Source organism: Trypanosoma theileri (assembly GCF_002087225.1).
Source record: "Trypanosoma theileri isolate Edinburgh chromosome Unknown TM35_Tth_33_V1, whole genome shotgun sequence".
NCBI classification, from domain to species: domain Eukaryota; phylum Euglenozoa; class Kinetoplastea; order Trypanosomatida; family Trypanosomatidae; genus Trypanosoma; species Trypanosoma theileri.
The window spans coordinates 47,023-70,130 of NW_021639875.1; the positions used below are offsets into that span (position 1 = coordinate 47,023).

General features: G+C 39.7%; 14 protein-coding genes across 14 annotated transcripts; 4 read left to right on the forward strand and 10 right to left on the reverse strand.

Annotated features, from left to right (window-relative positions):
* Positions 1-28: 28 nt before the first annotated feature.
* Positions 29-742, reverse strand: TM35_000331250 (putative proteasome alpha 7 subunit; the record flags this gene model as incomplete). The annotated part of the gene is made up of 1 exon (XM_029028881.1): positions 29-742. One exon carries the CDS (start codon positions 740-742, stop codon positions 29-31), a length of 714 nt encoding a protein of 237 aa, XP_028879734.1.
* A 373-nt stretch (positions 743-1,115) lies between these two features.
* TM35_000331260 (uncharacterized protein) lies at positions 1,116-2,231 on the reverse strand (the record flags this gene model as incomplete). The annotated part of the gene is made up of 1 exon (XM_029028882.1): positions 1,116-2,231. One exon carries the CDS (start codon positions 2,229-2,231, stop codon positions 1,116-1,118), a length of 1,116 nt encoding a protein of 371 aa, XP_028879735.1.
* A 232-nt stretch (positions 2,232-2,463) lies between these two features.
* TM35_000331270 (uncharacterized protein) lies at positions 2,464-3,927 on the reverse strand (the record flags this gene model as incomplete). Its single annotated transcript, XM_029028883.1, has 1 exon — positions 2,464-3,927. The coding sequence occupies one exon, from the start codon at positions 3,925-3,927 to the stop codon at positions 2,464-2,466; it is 1,464 nt and encodes a 487-aa protein (XP_028879736.1).
* Positions 3,928-4,588: 661 nt separating this feature from the next.
* On the reverse strand, positions 4,589-5,443 carry TM35_000331280 (uncharacterized protein; the record flags this gene model as incomplete). The annotated part of the gene is made up of 1 exon (XM_029028884.1): positions 4,589-5,443. One exon carries the CDS (start codon positions 5,441-5,443, stop codon positions 4,589-4,591), a length of 855 nt encoding a protein of 284 aa, XP_028879737.1.
* Positions 5,444-5,805: 362 nt separating this feature from the next.
* On the reverse strand, positions 5,806-6,834 carry TM35_000331290 (uncharacterized protein; the record flags this gene model as incomplete). The annotated part of the gene is made up of 1 exon (XM_029028885.1): positions 5,806-6,834. The coding sequence occupies one exon, from the start codon at positions 6,832-6,834 to the stop codon at positions 5,806-5,808; it is 1,029 nt and encodes a 342-aa protein (XP_028879738.1).
* Positions 6,835-7,161: 327 nt separating this feature from the next.
* On the reverse strand, positions 7,162-7,728 carry TM35_000331300 (uncharacterized protein; the record flags this gene model as incomplete). The annotated part of the gene is made up of 1 exon (XM_029028886.1): positions 7,162-7,728. The coding sequence occupies one exon, from the start codon at positions 7,726-7,728 to the stop codon at positions 7,162-7,164; it is 567 nt and encodes a 188-aa protein (XP_028879739.1).
* A 433-nt stretch (positions 7,729-8,161) lies between these two features.
* TM35_000331310 (flap endonuclease-1 (FEN-1)) lies at positions 8,162-9,343 on the reverse strand (the record flags this gene model as incomplete). Its single annotated transcript, XM_029028887.1, has 1 exon — positions 8,162-9,343. The coding sequence occupies one exon, from the start codon at positions 9,341-9,343 to the stop codon at positions 8,162-8,164; it is 1,182 nt and encodes a 393-aa protein (XP_028879740.1).
* A 333-nt stretch (positions 9,344-9,676) lies between these two features.
* Positions 9,677-10,762, reverse strand: TM35_000331320 (putative protein kinase-like protein; the record flags this gene model as incomplete). The annotated part of the gene is made up of 1 exon (XM_029028888.1): positions 9,677-10,762. One exon carries the CDS (start codon positions 10,760-10,762, stop codon positions 9,677-9,679), a length of 1,086 nt encoding a protein of 361 aa, XP_028879741.1.
* Positions 10,763-12,355: 1,593 nt separating this feature from the next.
* TM35_000331330 (putative axoneme central apparatus protein) lies at positions 12,356-15,061 on the reverse strand (the record flags this gene model as incomplete). The annotated part of the gene is made up of 1 exon (XM_029028889.1): positions 12,356-15,061. The coding sequence occupies one exon, from the start codon at positions 15,059-15,061 to the stop codon at positions 12,356-12,358; it is 2,706 nt and encodes a 901-aa protein (XP_028879742.1).
* Positions 15,062-16,271: 1,210 nt separating this feature from the next.
* Positions 16,272-16,718, reverse strand: TM35_000331340 (acyl carrier protein, mitochondrial precursor; the record flags this gene model as incomplete). Its single annotated transcript, XM_029028890.1, has 1 exon — positions 16,272-16,718. The coding sequence occupies one exon, from the start codon at positions 16,716-16,718 to the stop codon at positions 16,272-16,274; it is 447 nt and encodes a 148-aa protein (XP_028879743.1).
* A 1,378-nt stretch (positions 16,719-18,096) lies between these two features.
* Positions 18,097-19,422, forward strand: TM35_000331350 (uncharacterized protein; the record flags this gene model as incomplete). Its single annotated transcript, XM_029028891.1, has 1 exon — positions 18,097-19,422. The coding sequence occupies one exon, from the start codon at positions 18,097-18,099 to the stop codon at positions 19,420-19,422; it is 1,326 nt and encodes a 441-aa protein (XP_028879744.1).
* A 367-nt stretch (positions 19,423-19,789) lies between these two features.
* Positions 19,790-20,512, forward strand: TM35_000331360 (putative ankyrin repeat protein; the record flags this gene model as incomplete). Its single annotated transcript, XM_029028892.1, has 1 exon — positions 19,790-20,512. One exon carries the CDS (start codon positions 19,790-19,792, stop codon positions 20,510-20,512), a length of 723 nt encoding a protein of 240 aa, XP_028879745.1.
* Positions 20,513-20,750: 238 nt separating this feature from the next.
* Positions 20,751-21,740, forward strand: TM35_000331370 (uncharacterized protein; the record flags this gene model as incomplete). The annotated part of the gene is made up of 1 exon (XM_029028893.1): positions 20,751-21,740. The coding sequence occupies one exon, from the start codon at positions 20,751-20,753 to the stop codon at positions 21,738-21,740; it is 990 nt and encodes a 329-aa protein (XP_028879746.1).
* A 246-nt stretch (positions 21,741-21,986) lies between these two features.
* TM35_000331380 (uncharacterized protein) lies at positions 21,987-23,063 on the forward strand (the record flags this gene model as incomplete). The annotated part of the gene is made up of 1 exon (XM_029028894.1): positions 21,987-23,063. One exon carries the CDS (start codon positions 21,987-21,989, stop codon positions 23,061-23,063), a length of 1,077 nt encoding a protein of 358 aa, XP_028879747.1.
* Positions 23,064-23,108: the final 45 nt, after the last annotated feature.

Sequence of the window (23,108 nt, forward strand, 5' to 3'; positions counted from 1 at the left end):
TTTTTTTTTTTTTTTCTCCTGGCAGAGACTATTGCGTTGCTGGAGGTTTTGGTATCATATCGCTTGGAACATGCTGAAACACGCGGTCGGATTTGTCGCACACCCACGCAACTTCCACTTCGTACAACTTATCCTTAGATTTGTCGTGAACATCATGAAGGATATTGGTAAGCTTTACCACGGCTTCCTCACAGGTCAAAGTTGAAAAATCCATCTTTTCCAGTTCCGTCTTTGCCACAGTCTTACCCTTCCCCAAAGCTATACCGTAATAGCCAGCCACTGTTCCACTCGGGTCAGATACAAAAAGTTGAGGACCATCATCGGCGTATGATGCAATAATGACAGTGCAACCAAAAGGACGAAACGCGTAGTGTGTAGTGTAGACGTGCATAAATTCTCCAATTCTGGAAGCGAGCACGGAACCAAGGATCGGCACAGCAAACACTTCACGACTGTTTTCTGCTTCTGCGCGAGCCCGCGCTACAACAGCACGGCCGTCTGGAATCATTCCACATATACAGATACCAGCTTGACGATCTACAGCATGAATACGATCATTGGATCGCTCCTCCAGCATTCGGCTGGTGAGAATTTTCTCCACGGCAACCACGACACCATCCTTGCAACAGGCAGCAACAGCGGTACTGCTATTATCAACGGCTTTACAAGCATATTCCACCTGAAACACCCGACCATCGGCAGAGAAAATGTCAGTAGACTGGTCATGCCCGGACCCAGCCATTTTTTTTTTTTTGTTTTGTTTCGGTGTTTAAATGATTTTTTTTTTCTTGTGTGTGTTTTTGTATATGTGGATACTAGCAATACAACAAATTTATCTTTAGTGATCCCAACAGAAAAGAAAAAAAGAAAAAGAAAAAAAGAAAGAAAGAAAGAAAGAAAGAATCAAAGAATCAAATAAAGCAAGAATTTTGGTAGGTGCCTAGGGTAAGAACCCTACAGCTACGTAAAATTATAGGAACCCCCGGGAAGGAGAGTACACACGCCCCTCCCTTTCCAATCCTCATTTCTGCCCTCCTTGGCTTTTTGTTCTTCTTCTTCTTCTGCCATCTGCTATTGTCTTTCATTCTTCTTGTGTTTTTTTTTCTTTTTCTGGCTCACCTCCTCCACCATGCCAGACATACTACTGTGAAAGCAAGGACAAGCGAGGCACCCACCAGATGGGATGGAGCAATGGCACGCCAGCGACCATCCCCGTGCTTATTCATACCGTGACCGCCTGCCTGTGAATTGGCGCCGCGCCGGCGTTCCAAGTTAAGACGGAGTGGGTGTTCGTCCTGCTCGTCTGGATCTTTCCAGGACGCACCGGCGCGCGGTGGTGGCGGCAGACGCTCCCGCCAGCGGCCGCCGGGGGCGAAGAGATCGTTGAGTCGCTCGTGCAGATTGGCGTTGGCGTCCGGTGCGCCGGCGGTTGCGGGGGCGTGTGAGTCCGGGCAGTACGCGGCGGCGGGGCAGCAGCCGAGAATGTGAGCGGCGCAGAAACGCGTGCCGGCGTGGCGGGCGCGGATGACGTGCTGCAGTCGGTGCCGCCGCCGTGCCGCCGCCGCCTCGCCGAGAACGCCGGCCATTCCCATTCCGACGACGCCGCCCTCTCTTTCTATGCTCTCCGCCTCCCAGTTGCTCTGGTTGAACTGGCAGGCCACGTCAATCTCATCCAGCACCGCCTCCGCTATGAGGGTGTCATCTAACACTATCGTACGCACGTACGGGTTCACATGTGCTAGCGCAGCCAACGAACGGCCCGCTTCATCCTCTAAAGGTGTATTCGAGAAATCAATGAAACTCACACGGGAGGTGATGAGCGCTTCGCAAATCATCGATACCGTCTCATCACTCACATTAACCCCATTTATCGTCAAGGCCTCCAGTGATAAATTGTATTGCATCGCCACAGAAATAGAGTACATCTCTAGATCAGAAAATGATTGCGAAAAATCACCAAAAATCATAACAGATCGAATACTATTATTCAAAATCTCCCCTATAAGAATTTGTATATCATCTTCGCCTGGTCTCGTGTACTCACTGTTATGGTTTGCATAGTACGCAACCACACGCTCTAACTGCTCTAGCGTAATGCTTTCGTCCACTGTACCAGCTACGACTCTCTTGATAACCACATGAAGCTGCTTGTCATTTACATTATGTTCACCAAGCGCATCAGAGACTGTTCGCTGTGCGCCTAGCACACGTGGCTGCCGTCGATCAGACATCCGCTATACCGTCTTACCCGCACCTCTCTCTTCCAAAAAAGGAGAGAAAAAAAGAAAAGCGCGAAGCAAGTCAGGAGCTAGGGAGACATAGAAGAAGGAAAAAGATAGTGAGAATATTCACCGTCAAAGAAAAAAAAAAAAAAAAAAAAAAAAAACAAGGAGAGAACAATATCTCACCCGGCACCCCCCACCCAAAAGAAAAAAAGATGGAGAAAAGCAAAATCACTCCAATTTATGTAATCCCAGAAGGAGTGACACTGGCGCAGAGAGCATCAGTAAACACAAGAGACTGTTTTTCATCTTGAATTAACTCTATAAAATCATCATATGTGTGAAACCTCTCGGTTTCGGCAGGTTCCTGCCACAATGGATTTTCACGCAAAGAACGAAACACCGCTTCATACCAGCGAGCTGCCCATTCTACTGTTGTTGCTGCTGCTCCTGCTTCTGTCATTGTCTCCACATTTGCGGCATCTCTTATTTTATGTTTACTCAAAAATAATTCAAGAGCAGATTTATGCTTTGGTGTACTACAATGTTTCTTGCATATCGACGATGCAATTAAATGTGTACATTGTGGTACCACATCCATATCACACAGAATACATCGTCCGTTAACGAAAAAAAAGAGCAAGGGTGCGTTAAGAATAGCATCACGTACTAACTTTGGGTCCAAGCAATGATCATCCTCTATCTTATTTGAAATAGCATCACACTCAGGAGTACGGGGTGTGGTGGTTGTTAGTGCCGTAGGGTCCACCATATCCGTGCTGGTTTCGCGAACCCGTTTTTCATGCTTCTCTGCAGCAGCCGTCAAACGTAATTGCCACAACTCCAGTGATGCCACCGGATCGCGACGTGCACGCAGTAATTGCATGTTATGGCGTTTTTCCTGTTTGTGGTGCGCTAGTGTTGAGGATGATGTCGACCTCAGGATGAGATCACAAACAGCACAATAACCCTCCACAGTAAATTGATGGGCGCACTCTAGCAAGTAGTGCAGGTTTCCCACATTCTCCTTTTTCACACAATTTGAAGAATTCAACGCAGCTGCTGTGGACGCTGCTGACGTTTTGTGATGTGGGGAAGTAAAGTGTGACATGATATTTTCGGTAGGAATGTATTCAACACAGGAGCAACATATATTTCCCTTTAATAAAAGTAGTGACTCACACCACATTTCCCTTCGTGCCATCACAACCTGCATTTGACTCTCGCAAGAAGATACATTTTGCAAGTTTCGTTGATGCCTCCCAGACAACAGGTGTCTCTCCGGTTGTGTAGGAACCACACAGTCACACAAAGGACAAATAACTTCGTGAACGAGATCACACAAATGCGATGGTCTATCATGCACAACAGATTGACTCGCACGGGGTGGATGCATTTGACGTTTGGCATGATGTTTACTGCCAATATGCTGCACAGCTTGGCGAAATCCACCTCCAACAGGATGACAACAACGAACACAGTAATGATCTCGTACATCTTTTTTAAGTTCATATAAAAGTAGCGTGGCTGCCAAAACACATGCTGCAGGCGCTGTCCTACGAAAGAGCGTCCGTGCGGCCTCACTCCATTTTTGATGTTTCTCCCCACTTACGTGTTGTACTGCGTTACCTGCAATCCAAACATTACACAAAACACAGTACTCTCCCAAAACATTTAAAGAAATATCATCTAAAGAGACTGACATCTTTGCTCCTCTCTCTCTCTCTCTCTGTATATATGTATGTGTCTCGGTTCACTGCTGCAGAAAAGGAGAGTGAAAAAAAAAAGGTTATAATTTACTGTCCACATACACACACACGCACACATGCACTCTAACACAACGTGAATAAAAAAAAAAAAACATATAAAAATAGAACCACAGAGAATGATAGAAAGATACAAATCAAACGCGCACGGCGCCTGTATGCACCATTGTCGTTACTGCTGTCGCAACAGCAACAGTAGTCATTTTCACCGTTTTTTTTTTTTTGTTGTTGTTGTTTTGTTTTTTTTTTTCCACTTCTCGTTCTGCTATTGCATTTCCTCTTCCCTATATATATATATATATTATTATTCGCTTTCCAGAATATGAGATCTTTAGAATCAATCCCAACCTTGTGCGTTCCATTTCCTTTTTTTTTGTTTTTGGCTTTGCCAGCCTCTTAAGCACTCTCCAAATCGTTAAAGTCTTTCTTTCTCCTACCATTTTAGTTGCGGGTTACGACCGTCAGAAAACAAAAAAAAAAAAACAAAAAAAAACCAACAAGCACCAAGCAAAGAAAACAAGATCAACCATCAAAGAAATTTAAATGAGGTCTTGTACCCTTGATACCTGCACAACATCGTCGATAGTGGAGGGACAATATTTACTGTGTGTCGCCGAATTCTGCTCTCATCATGGACTCAATCGCCCATCCAACAGAAAAACTGACCAATCCGCTAACGATGCCGTTAAACACCATGAGTGCTGCCGAACGCCACATACTCACACCGGTGAAATATCCCTTCAGTGAGCCCAACACCACCAGCGCAACAGCGGCGAGAAGACAGGAGGCGACAAAGACGCCGTCCAGACCGCGGCCGTGGCCAAAGACGTACGCAAACAGAGGAACGGAGCCAAAGAGAAAGAAAGATACAAACATCACGGCACCTTGTTTCTTTGGGCCGTGCACATCGGTGAGGTCCACGATGAGACCAAGTTCTTCTGTCATCATGAAGTCCACAAAGCGTTTCGGATCGCGGGAAATAATGTTTACAATAGTTGTCGCATCCTCGTGAGAAAGGCCCTTCGCCTCATAAATCTGTACCATCTCATCTACCTCCATATCAAATGCATTCTCCACTTCCCACTCTTCACGGCGACGTTCAGAGAGCGCATTCTCTCGCTCAGCCTCCCCAGAGACGTACTCACCGAATCCCATAGAAAACGCATCTGCAATGACGTTAGAAAATCCAAAAATGAGGACAGTAACATAATTGCTATTGCTACCAACCGCTGCTGCAATAATAGCAAATGTAGTCATAATACCATCAAGACCTCCAAAAACCACTGACTTAATATAGTCAGATGCGGTGGAACTGTGGAACTCAGTGTGTGGAAGTTGCTTTGCGTGTTCACGTCTAGACATTTCAATATCACCTTTTTGAAAGGCCAATCTCGCATTTGAGGTACTCTTGTAGCCACTGTTGCCACTCACATTAATTGAAGTTAATTCCGACATTTATTTTAGTTTTTCTACTAATTCCTGTTGTGCTTAGTACTTTGACGTCCTTTTATTACTATTTTTATATCCGACGAATTAATCATCATAAAGAAATAGTACAGAAAAAGAAATGGATTAAAAGTTAAAGAAGAAGAAAAGAAAAAAGAATACATAGTTGAAGAAATACCTGCTTTACCGTCTCTAGGAAAGTTGTACAGAGAGTGGGGAGTAAACAAAACAATTTACAAAAGAAGAAAACGAAGACAGACTCATCGTTCTACAACAAACTGTAGTTACTGCAGCCTCATGTGTGAATACAAGAAATGCGGAACAAGAAAGAGAGAAAAGAAAACAAGGAGAGGTTGCTATATCATGCCTTGTCATTCTGAGCTATAGTCCAGCAAAAGTTCATCACCTTCCTTTAAGTCACTCATGGCGCACACAACTACACGGCGACTAGAAAGAGGTGAAGTTTCAAATACAACACGTCTACGACTACCGGATGAAACAAAGTCCGCATGAGTACAGGTGTATAATGCACAATTCGATGGTTGTTGTTGTTGTTGTTGTGATACAGCTTTACCATGTTGTCTACTCCCAACAACTCCCCCCGCTGCCTCATTTGATGACTGCAGCACAGAAGGACTACGAATAATATCCACAAGCGGTACAAAGGATGGTAACACTTCAATATCTGGTCGCTCAGTGAAGAGGTCAGCCAAGTCACCAGGTGCGGATGGAACACAATCAAGTGGTAAAAGCATACTGCGATGCATCACCGTTCGGTACGCCATGCGCAATTCATCAAGGGAGGGAACAAGTTGAGATGAGATTCGCGATGCATGACGTTTTTGATAAAACTGAAGGGCGGCATGTGTAACCCGAAGTTGGCCTTCTGTTTCTAACTTTAGTGATGAAAGGAATGACTCCTCTGCTGTGTTATTTAACCCCTCTGGAAGCATGGAAGCAATAGAAGGGAAACTCCTTACGTGAGAACTCACAAACGGTGAAGGAAGAAGTGGCATCAATGCACGTGAAAACAGAGGTGAGATATTGAAATCACGTCCTTGAAAAAGCAATCGTCTGTAGCAGGCCACGCAAGATGATAACCACAAAGATTTTGCGGTGATAATATCCATACGTCGACGACGCGTCAAAAAAGCACACATTGTACGAACAGATGGTACTGCTAAAGGTTTCATATCTCCTCTAATAGTCTGTGCATTAAGAGTAACAAGATAGGGTACAGTTAAGACTACAGCACCAGCACGCACGGATTCACCAACGTGTAGAGAGAGATGTGGCATTAGGCCTTGCATATTCCTACGGATAAATAATTTTTTACTTACCACGCCCTTTTCAGCACACCATTCCCATAAATCCGAAAAATCATCATCTGCATTAGACATACAATTTCACCCCTTTATTTAGACTCGTTCAACCCTCCACCCTTGTCTTTATATATCATAATATTGTCAGTAAACACGTAGGATACAGAGGGGGAAAAAAAAAAAATAGAAAAGAAAAACACTTATTTTTAATAAAGAATAAATAAGGAGACAAGTAGATCCCCATTTGCAATACAAAGCAAGAAAAAAAAAAAAAAAAACAGAAAAAAGAAGAACAAAAAAAGCATACCCCCACCTTTTTTGTGAAGATAAGGTCTCTGAGCTCACCACACAGTGACTCCAACAACGGTCTCTTAAACACTTCTTCTTTCTCTTCTCTTCTCAACACTAGTAGTCATTCGCCTGCTCTGTTAAAGGATCCTGTACACGTGTAATACCACCCAATTCTGGGACACGACGCCAACGGGGCTTCGGGACTACATGACAAGCGCTAGGATGTTGCCAGTAGTTTGGCCACGCATTCGCAACATTTTGATAACGTTGGGGGTTAAAATAAGCATCCGAATCGGGAGTTGCAAATGAAAGCATAGACGCTGCCGCTTCTTTACCGTATTGCTTTTCTAACCCTTCCGCTACTTTCGCATTTACCTCTCGTTGTTTTTGAATGCGATGCATCCATATTGAACGACGGCGAATGGACTCCATCACTTCACGTATATGATAACTTTCACGTCGATTTGGGACGAATTTGAAGAGACCATTAGCAAGTGCAGTTCCTGGAAATTTGTTGTCGAAAATTTTATCCCTTACATAAAAATGGCGTATAACCTCTTTATTCACTCTACGTAATTGAATCAACTCATAGGCGCAGGGATAGAACGTCAAGCGTTGAGAGGCATTCTGCGTCCCCGCCACCACTGAACGATAGGAACCATGACCAAGAGCCCCAGACATTACTACTCGCCTTGATCAAACAAAGCCTGTACCGAAAGCAAATATTTTACATGTATAGAAAGAAGAAACATATACACATATGTGAGGAAAAACGAAAAACAAAAAAAAAAAATAGAAGGAACGAGAGAGAGAGAGAGAAAGAGAAATAGAAAAAAGTAGAAAAACAAAATAAAATAAATATATAAACACAAGTGGTAAAGGAAAAGTATAAATTGTATTTGATTTTTCATTCTCCCACCGTCCTTTTTTTTTTTTTCTTTTGGAGGGGGAAATGAAAGGGAAGATTCAGGATGGCGCTACCGGAATAGACCAAACACCTCTCTCTCTCTTTCCTCTCACTCAGTATAACACTCCTTTTTTTTTTGTATTTGGTTATTCTTCGATTGGGTGTATTCGGCCCTTACGCTCCCAGTGGGGGAAAAAAAAGCAATATCTATTTTTTAACAACTTTCTTGTGCCCGCTGGTTCCTTTGTGTTGCAAGGTTCCCGACAAAGTGATGGCACTACGGCCCCTCTTAGCCCCAGCTGTTGTACTCGCTGCTGTGGGCTTTGGCGCTGGTTTGCTTATGCTGAAAAATTGATCAAGTCGACCTTGTGTTTTCTTCGTTAATGCATCACGGAGACGTTGAATTCCCTTCATGACTCGCTCTTTTTTAAACAGCTTCTCTGTTACAAGGAACTGAATAAGTCCCTCTTCATCTGGTTCGCGAAATTGAATGTCTATTTCTTCTGCCGGTGTCACCTCTGGCTCAAGAAAGAACCGGCGTGCCTCCTGAAAGTCAAAGCCCTCCGGTACTGGGTGCTTTGCCGTGTCGAGAGATTCAATAAGTGCCTCAATGCTTCCATATTTCTTTATACCCTCCCATGCCTTCTGCGGGCCAATACCGGGGATCTTCGGCACATAGTCGCAGCCAAGGAGAATACAAAGATCAATAAACTGTGGCATTGTGAGTTCTGTGTGTGCGAGAATCTCACTAAGGTGATACTCCGCAATAGGTCGTTTCTTTGCCTCACTGTAGGTCAGGTGTCGAAGCATGATGGGTGCCCCAAATGTGAGGGCATCCATATCTTCAGTACCAACAGCCCACGCCTTTTTCTTCTTTACAAGTTCCGCACATTGTGCCTCCGCCTCAGAGGGTGCTTGAACCACCGGTATTCCCATGAGTTGCAGCAACTTCTTCGCCTCCTCCATCTGCTCCTTCGAAACACGTACTGTACGTTTACCCATCTTCTCCATCAACTCATCATTTCCTTCCTCTTTGGCATTTTCGAATTGCTGCTGCGCCTCTTCCGCCTTCTGGCGTCGAGCTTGAAGCTCAGATGCCTTTAGTGTCGGAGGTTTACCATCAAAAACGTATATGGGTTTTAAACCCTCATCCACCATACGAAGTGTACGAGCAAAGAGACCATTAAGGTGTGAAGTAACTTCTCCATCTTCGTTTCGTAGTTCCACACCTTGACCATCCTGAAACCCTTTCATCGCGATAAGGAATTGATAAATTGTCATGGAAGCATCTATGGCAATACGACGACCGAAATAATTATTTAACTCGCTCTCCCTAATAGCGGAAGGCGATCGGTCATAAAGCAACTTTGAAAGTCCTAAAATCCCCATTGGTCTTTCTGTGTTGTTCTTATTTTCTTGAAATCTTCACACACACACACACACACCTCTTTCTTCTCACCCTCTATGGTATTTGTCTCCTTAGGTAATAATAAAAATAATAAGAAAAGGAAACAGAAACAGAAATACATAAAAAAAAAAATATGCAGTAGTAGTACAACATGTAAACGAAAAAAAAAATTTTTGTAAAAAGAAAAGAAGAAAAGACACAAAGCATAGTTTTTCTTCATATAAACAGAAGTTTTTGGATATCATGGATAGAGATTTACACGTTCACTCTCTAAATCCAATATCCCTCTGAGTGGGATGTGCTCCTATCGCGTCTTACGATGTGAACTGCCCAGACCAAATAAACGCCATAGCTCCCGCGAGACAAACAACGACGACAATGGATATCCACTTGAATAAAGAATTTTCATTTTTCTCAGGCTTAAATGCAACTGGTCGAACTACCGACTGCTGTTTCTCCCCCTTAAAGGTTTTTTCATCCTTTTCACCCGTGTTTTCTAGTGGAATAGGTGAGAGCTCATTAGAATCGTCTGAGAGCACTTGAAATGGTCTTACCGTCTCTCCAGCTCCATCCTCAATTAATTCCTTCAGTTCAATCCATTGAGGTTTGGAAAGAATAGATGAACCTTTTTGAGTGGGTGTAAACACCCATTGGTAATTCATCGCATAATTCCTTTCAGACTGTACACGCACCAACACACCATGTGGTTTTTGTTTCAGTCTTGGTAGAAAAGAACAAATCGCATGATAGACATCTGAACCAGATGAACTAAAAGGAGCAAAAGTGATGTATACACACACCATATCCTCATTGCTTTCTATTGATCCACCTAATTGTATCGCAAAAATATCATTAGTGAAATTCCAGAGGTCATTATTTCCAAGTATAATAGAACTATTGAAATCTATTACTGCGTAGTTGGTATCATCTTTATTTTTCAATCTAACTATAAGCGGCAACATATTCAATGGTGACCTCAAGTAGCAAGGCAATGAAACAAACAAGGGTCTTGTCTTTGGTGATGTTAGTGGTAGTGTCGTACCAGGTTTCATTAATAACTCGCATCGTGTGGAAGTTTCCCCATTGTATATCACAGCAAATAGTGAACTTCCTCGTGAATGATCCTTTAGAGAACTCCGCATATTTGCAAGCTTCTTCACATCATTGTTAGATAACAATAATCCTAAAAATACAATGCCGCAAGGTAAAATTTGTTCGAGGCACTCTACTTGTTCAGCAATCACATCAACGTCCACACAGGAAATAGAGTCAAAGACAGTATAAACACGTTGTTTGCTCCCATCATCGCCTTTGGAAGTACTGTATTGTCCCATCAAAATATGAGTATCAGACACACCATGCGGTGGCAAGAGATCTGAAGAGAGTACCACTGATACCATTCATACGATTTACACTCTCACTTTCAAGACACCTTAGAAAGAAATGATAAAGAGAAAGAGGTGGGAAAAAAAAAAAAGAATTCTTTTACCGGTTCTTCTCATACCTTTCTTTTCTCATGCAAAAATTTAAAAACAAAAATGAGATACTTATCATGAAAAGCATGAGACGCCTTATTAGTCAAAGAAAAAAGAGGGAAGACACATAATGGATCCAACTGACATACTACAAAAAATATTCTTTCTTTATCTTTCCTTCAGAAAGACCAGAGACAACTCATAATTAAGTCTGATGAAATCAATTCCACGACAAATCATCGAGTTACCTAAAAGAGTTGTGATCCATTGGTTCACAAGGGAGGAAAAAGTCTTTTGTACACATACTTCCCCTCCAAGGAAAAGTCAGTTGCACCAACCACAGCAAATGTTGGCTGTCATCCCTACATATCAGCAGAAAGGAAAAAAAAAAAAACAATGCATCATAAGAAAAAAAAAAAAAAATAGAATGATAATAATAATTTGAGGTAGCCAATGATATATATATGTCTTAGACATTGTGTGTTTTTTCTGCAACCATTACGACGGAGAAAAAAAAAAAAGTATCACCGAAAAAAAAAAAAACAATGAAAAGCGAAGAAAAAATACTAATAGAAGCTGCGAAAAACCAATAGTTAGAAAAGGGAGGAAGAGCAAAGAAAGAAAAAAAAAAAAGAAATACATCCTGCATATGTGTCAAGTGTGTACTATGAACAGATGCTAATTGTTCTGTCAAAAAAAAAAAGAAAAACGGTGCATAGACCACCACAGTTTCTCATTTGTTATTCCGGGGGGTTATTCATTCGTTTAAAGAAAAATGAAAGCGCCTTTGGCAAAATAAAAATAAAAACGAAGGTAGAGTAAAGAAAAGAAAAGGGAAAAGAAAAGAGGGTGAGGTGAAAAGGGAAACAAAATGAAAGAAAACATATTAACAGAAAAAAAAAAACCAAGGCAGACGAAAAATGGCATTTTACTTCCTATGTCCTGTTGTTATTTTGTGTTTGCTCTACATCTTGGTTCTCTCTTTTTAACATGTGTAAACTGTCAGCTGACATTCACTCGCTTAATCAATGCCAATATATCACTTGTATAGCATTTCTACAAAAACAATATACCCACACAGAGAGGAAAATATGACTTATCATTTGGTTTGGCTTGATATTAGCTCGATCAGGTATCGTTCAGCCGCTTTATTTCTTTTTTCTTGCTATTCACACGGTACCCTTCTGTTATTATTATTATTATTATTATTATTATTATTTTTTTTTTTTGTTTGCACTCTCGTTTTTTTTTTATTTCTTTGATTTGATACCGTCAAGGGGGAAAAAAATGCACATAGAAAACACAATGGATGCTGCCCAACATGAACCTCACTCCATTCACTGGAACCCCAAAAAGGGATTGGCCAAGGCAGAATATGCAAGTATTCACATACACGTATGCACAAAAAAAAAAAAAAAAAAAAAATAGAGGAGAAATTCTTATTGTAACCCTCACGTCCTTTGGGAATAAATATATTTCTTTTTTTTTTTTTTTTTCCAACAAGATGAAGATAAGCCATCAAGAAGGAAACTCCACATTGTCTGCGAGTTCAACAGGAGGTATAATGCCAACAGATACCATGCTAGACGCTGCAGAGTTGCGTGGTCGCCCGGAACGGTGACTTGATATCGGTTTGTTCACACTGTTTTCACGTCCAGTCCCATTAATCATATCCCCAACGTTCTCCTTCAATTCAATAATATTCTCATCAGGCAATGCCATGAAACTAGTTTGCGACCGACTGGGGTGGTTTGACTTTATACTACGTGATTTCTTAGATTTATTAACGACATCTACTGGTGCACTTCTCTTTGGGGGTGCTTTTTTGGAGTTTAATGGTTCAACAATGTTGTCTGGAATTTCACTACCTGCAAGATCCGGTAACTTAGCCATGTTCACCATATTATGGTAGCCACGCCCTGACTTGGTACGAGAACTGGAGGTTGCACTGATGGGCACTAGTTGTGGTAACCCCCCATTAGGGACATTCAAATCATTTGATTGTTGAGTATCTTTTCTTGATAAGAGATGATGTTCACTTAAACGCGATAGGCTTTCCTTTTTTGGTTTCAGATATTCTGCATCACCATCAGCGTCTTTAATTTCACTACTTACTTCATCTGGAATAAAAGAATACTCCAATTCGCGTGATCTCGGACAATCGTTAGTACGACGGTGTCTTTTCTTTTCATCCCCAGGTTTCCTCTTTGATTTTTCACTCGTTGTCGTTTCACTTTTTTTATTGGAATCAGATGGTACTACTGTATTTTTCTTATTATGTGGTTTGCGTTTTTCTTCCAGTGCATGTCTTCCAGAACCCCGCGTTGTACTCTTAGAAATCCCATCCGCACAATCATCCTCGACTGTCTGATCTATAACTTCTGGAAGCTCAGCAAAAGAAAGATTGCTTCGAGAAGCATTATTTCTTTCACGACGACGTCGATCGTTTTTATTTGTTTTACTCGCACTTGGGGGCGCAGGGACATATTCCTTTTCAGTCAGCCGTTCCGCAACTGTTTCAACAATATCATGTGCACTTTCATCGTCAATCACCTCTGTAAAGGTTATTGAACGATTATTGATATGCTTGCGTGATCGCCGCTTCTTCAAAGAGGCATCATTTTTCTTTGAACGAGCATTTTGTTCCGAGGTGGCATTTTTATTACGAAGGGAAATATCCTTTTCATGGATAAGGTCTCCAGCTGGTTCTTCCGGTACACACTCGACAAGTAAAGAAACACTTCGATTTTTTTGAGACCTTCTCTTTTTTTTTGATGAAGATTCTGTGTCTTTTGTTGCTATTTCCTTATCATTGTTTACAGTTTCTTTATTCCCGTCTCTCATGGATTTTGCCCTCAACACCCCTGGTGATTCATTTTTCTTTTGTGTTTCCTCTGGTATCATATATTCTGTCTCCACAATTTCGTCACCAGTTTCTTCTGGAAGCGTATCCATAACGAGTGAAATTTTACTTGTGTTTTTCTCACTACGTTTTCTGCGTGATGGTTTTTCATTTTCAGAAAAAGTAGCCTCTTTCACAGGACAAGGAATATCTTGAGAAATTAGTAGGCTTTCCCGATTCTTCTTTTTTGAGACTTTAGCAGAAGTCATAGTAGACTCTTTAGTAATAGCGGTAGCATCAGCTTTCAAAAGCATACTATCCGTCATCTTTTTCTTTTTAGAAGGTCGAGCTTGCATATGAGATTCTTTTGAATCACCTTTAACTCCATTCATATTTGCCGTCTGTAAATTCTTTTCACGCTCAACATTTACATGTGCCTTTTCTGGATTCATGGGGAGCTCTGATTTGTTCACTGTTTTTTCTTGTGTTCTCAAGATTCCTGATCCCTCAATAATTTTGTCCTTCTTCTTAACAACCACAACTTCTGGTAAAGTCATAAGAATCTCCTTGATTTTTTGATCAATACGGTCAGCAGCCTTGATTATACCTTCTTTCCCGACCTTTAACATGGTTTCTTTTACCTCAATATATGAAGCCACTTCCTTTAGGGCACTTAACTCCTTTTCAAAATTCGGATCATCCCAATTCAATTCTTCAAACTCACGAGAACTAACTTTAATACTAGGGTCTCTTAACCGCTTTACCAATTTATTTATGATAATTGCGTTTAATGCATCTTCTTGTGGTTCCGCAATTTCCACTTCAGATTCAGATTGAGATACTTCAAATTCATAATTATAACCCTTGTGTACACCTGAAACACTTGGACGCCTTATGTTACATTTTGCTGGGAGAGGAACATCTGAAATACTCATAACATTTTGGCTTTCAACGGATAAATTAACATTAATGGAACTCACTTTCCGTTTATACGGCGTTCTTGGTTGGTTACCCAGAATAATAGTAAATCCAAGAGGCTTATACTCTCCACTTCTCTCAAGTGAAGAGTCACTATACGATCCCTCTTCTTCATCATCTGTTGTTTCATACTCGCTTTGAGAGACGAGCCCAATATATCGGTTAGCAGTACAATTGACTACAGATGTAGGAAGAGCTGTCATGTTATCACTCGAAAGAGATAAATCATCATCATCGTCATCACTGAAATTATCGTTCCTTAACCCATTTCGATTAATAAAAGGATGATTTATATTATGACCTGCACGACCTCGACCTGCGACAACAGGGGATGGCAAACTTCGAGCTCGAGCGTTAGCTTTACCCAAGTTATTAACTCCAGCCTTTTGATTGACTGCTCGCATGGCAAATCCCTATCCAAAAATATCAATATTGTCAATGATAGTAACAATGACCGAATAAATTATATAACTAGGTGTATATAACTATTACTTCTTCCTTTTTTCGTTTCCAAACACCTGCCTATTAAAAAAAGAAAAAAAAACACACCACAAATAAAACAAAGGTTTATAAAGTAAGCAATTCATATATGTAAAGATATGACAAACAATCCCAAAAAATGAGAGCTTCTTTTTTTTTTTAAGCTTACAATTTAATTTGTACAGATTACATTTTTCCCTGAGAATGTTAAAAAAAAAAATAATAATAATAATAATAATAAAACGCAGAACGAGAAAAAAAAAAATTAAGATTTATAACACGGACGCGTAGCTCCTACACTCCCATACATTATCACTGGTTATGTATGGAACCCGATACGTGAGACGTATTTAGAACCAACTTTTGACATGCTGCATCACAGTGCTGGCAATTCGACTGTTTCCAGGGGATATGTATAAGGGAACTATTCCCAATCCACCGAAGAAAATGAAATAGAAAAACACGGCATATCCTCATCAACTGAAAAAATCAGGTTAAGTAACAAAAACAACCCTGTAGGCATCTTACCTAAAAGAAACAAAAAAAAAAAAATACAGAAAATCAAGGCAAGTCACATTATTCTTAAGGTCTTATTCGTCTTCAAGAAATAAGCTCATCCTTTCTTGGAAATTAGAAAAACACGAAACGTGTTTGTGTGGGGTCATGTTTAGTCGTGTAACCAACTAAACATGGATACTCTTCTTTAGCGAAATAAAGCTATTTTTAGACAAGAGAAACAGAAAGAGAAGAAAAAAAAAGAGCATTGGGTAAAAAAAGAAAAAAAAAAAGAATACGAAAACATTAATGACTACTATGAAAAAAAAGACGCACATTAAGAAAAATAAATATTCTTCATTGAAATTCCATTGACATCCTTTATGTCTATTCTTCATCACAGATACAGTCAAATTCTTCACTTCTACGTTATTCCTTAAAAGTGATAAATTCAATGGAGAAATTACAAAAATAAAATTCTTCTTCTGCATTTGCAATGCTATCCTCAAAAAAAAAAAGGAAAAACAATAAAAAAAAAATGGAGTGCCGAAAAATTCGTCCTTTTGACGATCAACCCCAGCAGATATGTCGTTTTCTGGTACTACTACAACCCTTTTCCTAGCAGACGTATGACAAAACTTATTTAGCCATTGGATTTTGAGAAATATATTCAACTGCATCTGGAACAGATTGAATTTTCTCAGCATCATGATCGGGAATATCTAAAATAAATTCCTGTTCAATGGCAAAGACAACTTCAACGACATCCAAAGAATTAAGTCCAAGATCGTTAATAAAGTGAGACTCCGGGGTAACCTTTGAAGCGTCCACTTTTTCAAAATTTTTTATAACCTCAAGCACACGAGTCAGAACATCATCCTTGTTAAGAAGATACTGTCCTGTGCGTGTTGCCTCATCTCCTCCTCCATGTCCCTCTGAATGAAAACGAGTAGAAAAGGTCAGGGGATGCGTAATGCCAGAGAATTGTTGAGCACTCGTTACAGGAAAAACGTTGCGTCTCGAAGTCAATAGACTGAGAACCCCTGCTCGAGTGGCAAGCTTACGTAGAATTTGGGCACGCTGCATCTTAACCTTACTTGAATAAGGAAAACAGAAAAAGAACTAGCAAAAGGAAATATGGTAAAACTAAGCATTTTTCAAAAAAATAGGAACTATCAATATCACTCTCTTTGTGCACTTCAGAATTCTCACAATTTGCACCGTTTCAGAATTACAAAAAAAAAAAAAAAAATGACTCACATTCCCCGAATGAGTGATGGAGAAAATCAGAAAAAAGAAAAAAAAACTCATATGTAAGAAAAAGAGTAGATTAGAAGATAAGAAGAAGGCACGATAAAAGCTCTTCACTAAGAATCTTGCTACATAATAATAAAAAAAAAAACTATAAAGTGATAAAGTAACCAAGAAATAGACCACTTTTATTCTTCTCACATTTCTACGAAATCGTTCTCTATTTTATGTACGCAAACACCATCCCACATCCCTGCTTTCCCAGAATTCCCAACGATGGAAGGGTATATATATATATATTTGGCTTTTTATTCGTTCTTTTCCCACTTGCTCCTTTTAACCGTGAAATACCCACTCATGTATCCGCAAAAATAAAACAAAAAAAAACTACCACGGCATGGTTTATCCACACTCCTTTTGATGCGCGCGTGTGATACCAATTTAAATTTTTTTGTTTTCCTGGCGGCATGCCGGCGCCAACAAAAGTCCCGCACCACAAACCAAAAACAAACGAATCATATCTGAACCCAATGGTCGCCCCACCGCCGCCCGCAAAAAAAAAAAAAACGACACAAACGAGAAACCACACCGCCACCGGCACCCCCCGCGGCGGGGCCTACCAAACTCACCCCCACCCCCTCCGGGAGGTGGGGCGGGGAGCGGCGGCCGCCCGAAGGAAAAACTCCTGGCCGGGCGGTGGCGCGGGGTCGCGGTCGGGGTCGACGGGCGGAGCCGCGCGGGAGAAGAAGAAACGAAAGTTTAAGCTTTCTGTTTGGTTGGATTGGATATATTTTTTTTTTTTTTTTCTTGTTTTTGGCTTTCTTTCCGGACCTTCGTTTTATGGCGAGGTTTTTTTTTTTTTTATTTTATTTATCCAGTGCTCCTGACAAAGCGGGTTTTGGTGCTCCCCACACCGTGGTGGTACGATACCCGTTTGGTGTGTGCTTTTCTTTTGCTGCCCGAGGTTACGGGTCCAATTTGTGTGTTTTTTTTTTTTTTTTCTTTTGTGATTGCTTTTTTTCCCAATTTCTAGTGATTAAAAGTTCTTTATTTTTCAAACAATTCATTGGAAAGCACTATTGCTCACATCATTCAAATATAAAAAAAAAAATTTTTTTTTCTTTATTTTTCTTTTTTTTTTATTTTTTTTTTTCTCTTATCGTAAAGAGCAAAATATACTTTATACGCGAGTGTCTCTGTAACTAAATAAGCCATGAGTCTTCATACAAATGTACAAACTCCTGTGAGACCTACGCTGATTTCTGATAGAAGTGGGGGTCTGGTATTTACGGCCCAAAAAACGATAGAAAGACGTACCAGTGGTCGTCGACCTTGTGAAGCTTCTCCTGATCAGGAACGTCGAATATCTCAACGAGAAAAGCAGGTTTCTTATGGTTATGCTACAGAAGGTTATCGCAATATGATTAAATTAATTAATCATGATCCTTTGTTAAAAAGTGGAGGTATTCTTCCATTATCACCTCCGGATGTTAACAAAGGGAGTAAGCGCTCTTGGGATGTTTCGTTGCGAAAATGGCGTCGAGCACTTCATATGTTTGATTCTGTATATGTTGAAGGAGAGGATGAGGGTACAAAAACATTGGACGGAATTGTGGAAGAACAACGTCTTCAGTGGGTGAGTCCAGTTTTTCCAGATTCATCAAAGAAAAAACGTGTGCGCATTTCAGCAGATAAAATACGAGAAGCACGGAACTCATGTTATGTCCCCACAAGGATACCTGTGGAAGAAAATTTAAAATTTATTCTTCGCAGCGAAGATTGTTATGAACCGGTAAGTAATGTTGTTCCTCCCTCAGCATCTTCATTAATAAAAGGTACTGATATATCTCATGTGGATGCAGGTATTAAAATTTATGTTGCACCTTCTGTACATAATAAACCGACATCTACTCCTGAGAAACTTGGTATAATTTCACAACAAGAAACCCCACAACATATCAATTATGACGTCACTACCCCAGCATCAAGAAATAATTGTTCTAATAATATGAATGTGTTCCCAGGTTCTCTTACAGGTCATAAACTACATTCTTCTGAGGATATTCCACCATGGGTCACACCATCCTTTGTACCGTTTGATCCAAGATACAGCTCTCCATTAACGTTACCACATCATCATAATTCACAACTTATTTCTACTGGTGCACCTATGCAACCACCGGCTCGACAGTGGGATAGCCTTTTTGCCCTTCCAGCTTATACACAACCAACTCAGAATGTTTCTTCGTCACCTTCGATGTTTGATAAAATGTGTACACCCACAACTGCACCTCGAAGAGTTACACTTCTTTCAAGCAGTGGAAAGGAAACGAAGTTGTGTGATGTAGAACTTTTACGGCGAAATCTTTTCGCTAATCACACAGTTTCTCCTTGTGATTCCTCTGTGAAGGGTAAAATGGAGTTTCCAGGTGCATCATCAAAATATGTTGTTATGAAGGGCACACCAAATATAGAAGAAAGGAAGAAGGATCTTTCGGTTGTAGATCCTGTTTCTCAAAACCTGTTTCCGGAGCAGTAATTTGTTTCCTGAATCATCCATAGATTGTTTTCTGTTCCTACCCTGTTTTTCTTAGAAAGTTTTTAAATATGTTTTTTTTTTGGTATTATTATCATCATTCCCTCTTGTTTTATTATTATTATTATTATTATTATTATTATTATTATTTTGGTCTTAGAGTTTAATCATAACATTATAAAGTCATATATTAATGTGATCCTTCTTGTTTATATGTGAAGATTCTTTTATTAAGTAATTCCTTTATAAGAATATATATTTATATTTATTTGTTTATTTATGTATTTGTTTATATTATGTTTTTTTTTTTTAATTTTTTTACCCCTTATCTCTTCCTAAAATATAAATAGGATATTATTAGTTGGAACTTATGGCTACTCGACTTGAAGAACTTCATAATGCACTGGTGAATGATGATCTTCCATTTTTTGAAGAATTATTAACGCCACAAAATGTTAATTTTGTTGATTCAGAGAGACGAATGACTTTGCTTATGTGGGCAGTAAGGCTTTGTAAGCATAGTATCGCTGAGTTATTGCTTCTTCATGGTGCTTCCTTGTATCCTCAAGATATGTTCTATTTTAATGTTCTTCATTATGCGGCTTGGTGTGCAGATGTAAAAATGATGGAGATACTACTATTTTCATCCCCTAATTATACTGATATAGGTATGACATCAGTTTCATTAGGTCATTCTTCTATAACAGGACTACGATTCCGACCTGGGGTTAAAACATTAGTCGATTTGCCACATTCTTACTCTGGACGTACACCTTTAATGTTTGCATCTATGAGAGGAGATGTTAGCATGGTTGAATTTCTAGTAACTAAGGCCGGTGCTGATATTTGTTTAAAAGATTCTAATGGTAATACTGCCATGGATCTTGCTGCTAATTGTGGACATAAATCAGTTGTCACTTTTTTTCTCTCCAAATGTGATGATAAAACGGACTTAATGTTTGATAGTGCTCGAAGAAGAGCTGAAGAAAATTGTGAAAAAGCAATGACAATAAAGCAGTTGGCAGAACTTAGAGAACTAAATGCTCTTTTATGCCGTGACTGGCTCCCTCAGTCTTTTGTCGGATATTCTTGAAATCAGAAAAAGAAATGGAATGAAACGAAAAGATCTGTTGATTTTGTGGATGTATTTTATGCGGTGTATCTTTTTTTTTTTCCCGTCAGTGTTTGCAAAAGGTCTGTAGCATTTCATGTTTTCCTTTCTACAATAAAATACTGAATCATTATACATCTCCGTTTAGGTGTTTTTGTTTGTTTGTGTGTGTGTGTGTGTGTGTGGGTATGATTATGATTGTGTCCTTTCTCTTTCTATCATGTTCTTCTTCTGTCTACAAGGTATATCAGGTATTTTATTGTTAAATGAGCTACCCCAAATGAATGCAAGTGAAAGTTCATTGAATGAGGTTGCGAGTGAAGGTCTAAACGCGCCAGACACCATGGCGGATTTTATTTTAAACTCAAAAATGCCTATTGTTGAAGTTGTAGTTCCTTTCAGCATAGATATTACTCCCCCTAATTGGTTATATGAGAATTATACTGATGGATCTGGGGGAACAAATGGGAATACAACGGAAACTTCTTCATCTCATGAAATCACGGCTTCTGATACATTAACAAACAAGAAGGTTTCTTCTAATAAGAAGAATTTGAAGCTGGAGACGGAAGATAGTACGACTATTCAAGAAAAGAAACTCTCTGTTATGTCTGTAGGAAAGTTAGAAAAATCAGTCGTAAGTGCACGTGAAACAAACAAAAAAGAAAAACTTGTACGTTCGTGGCTTTTAACTCCTTTGTCACAAAAGGATATGGATCATGATAGAAATGAAGAAAGTTGGATGGATACTCTTATGCATCTTGCTGAAGACAAAATTTACTTATTCGGTTTTTATGAACGTGCAGAGCGTGAGGAATCTCTTCTTGAGAAGCGATCAATACGTAGAAAACGGGGAAAAGTATTAGAAAATACTCAAGCTTCAAAGCGACGGAACACTAATGGGGATTCTCAGGTAACTTCAGATTTTGGACCCGTTTCTTTTTCTTTTGTTCGATGGTCACATGATCATGGATTGATAAATACAGAACCTGATACTGTACTACCCAATCCTCTTGAAAGTACCTCTATACTGACCCCTGATGAAAAAAATACTTTCTCACGATACGCATTGAGTAGTGGTAAATTGCGTAAGGAATGTGCTGATCCGTATCAGTTTCTTACTGCACGTATAGTAGAACTTCGTCACAATTTGGAAGAGCGAATTGCTTCTGGTTTTAAATGTGAAGAAAGAAGCAAAGGAGATGTGTAGTACCGCGTCCTGTGAAGATATATATTAAAAAAAAAAAAAACATTTCTTTTTTTTCGTTTTGGCGTTTCCTTGACATTTTTTTTTTTTTGTTTTTGTTTTTGTTTTTTACTACTTTTCTTGCAGCGTTTTCCGCAATAAATGTGAATTCTTTTTTGTGTTTGTTTTATTTTTCTGGTGTTTTTATTCGCGGATATGGGCAATAGTGGGTCTCACACTCACGAGACATATGACTACCTAATATACATTATGCAAAGTTTACAGGTTTTGTTTCATCTGATGCATCGTGATGCCTCAGTGGACTGCCGAAGGAAGGCTCTTGAGGTTTTGGATATTATACTCACAAATATCATTGAAAATCCCTCGGAAAGTAAATACAGGAGAGTCAATATAACTTCTTTGCGGTGGACAAGTTGTGTCGCACCGGCATTCAACCTGTTTAACCTCATTGAGTGGCTCGTGAAAATCGGTTTTGAACACGATACCGAAAATTCAATATTACTTTTTAAAAGTAATGATCTGGATTATATAAAAAATGTTTTGAAAGAATTGCGTATCCTTTTGCGGGTGCATACTCCTACAGTTGCTCTTACTCCAGAAAATAATGATGAGAGAAATCAAGAGGGTAGAAAGTTTTTGCCACTTCTGCGTTTTTTAGTTGGACTCACAGATGGTAGTGATTTGGAGAATGATGCTATCACGCAAGACTTGACTGATTCAAGGGTTTACCTTACTGATGAAGTGTGGGAAAATGTAAAGGACACTTTGCGCCTTACGGCATTGTATACTGAGTGTGAAAAGGAAGATGAGATGAAACATGATCCAGTGAGAATGTTCCAGCCACAATTTCCACTAAATAAGTCTATAGTCTGGGAATCACTGTTACAAATCGTTCGCAGGTTAACTTTTTCTAGGGTTGAGGAAGATCTTGCTGTGATAGATGCAGAGCGAGCTAGTATGGAAGAAATAAATGCAAAAGACATTTCTAGTGATGAGATTTACTTAAGAGACACGGCTCGAAAACGAGTTGCTGAAAGGCATAAAAGAGCTTTTTCCCATCGTGATGAGAACTCGGCAAAGATTCACGCAGAAGTACGACTTGTTGGTACACGTCTTATTGCAGACATTGCGTCATGTATAGAACAAATTGCTGCACTAGAGGGAGTGGAAGGAATAGTGCGAAAGGACCGGCTGGAGGCCCAAAAACTTCTTGAAAAGTTTAACAAGGATGGTGATATTGAGTATTTGCATTTATTAAAAGATGAATGGACAAAACAGTTAGAGTCCACAAAGGAAAAACATGGTAAACAGTTTGTTTACTTGTAGAAGTTCCCTTCATAACTCTATGTTTCTTGCAAAAAAAAAAAAAAA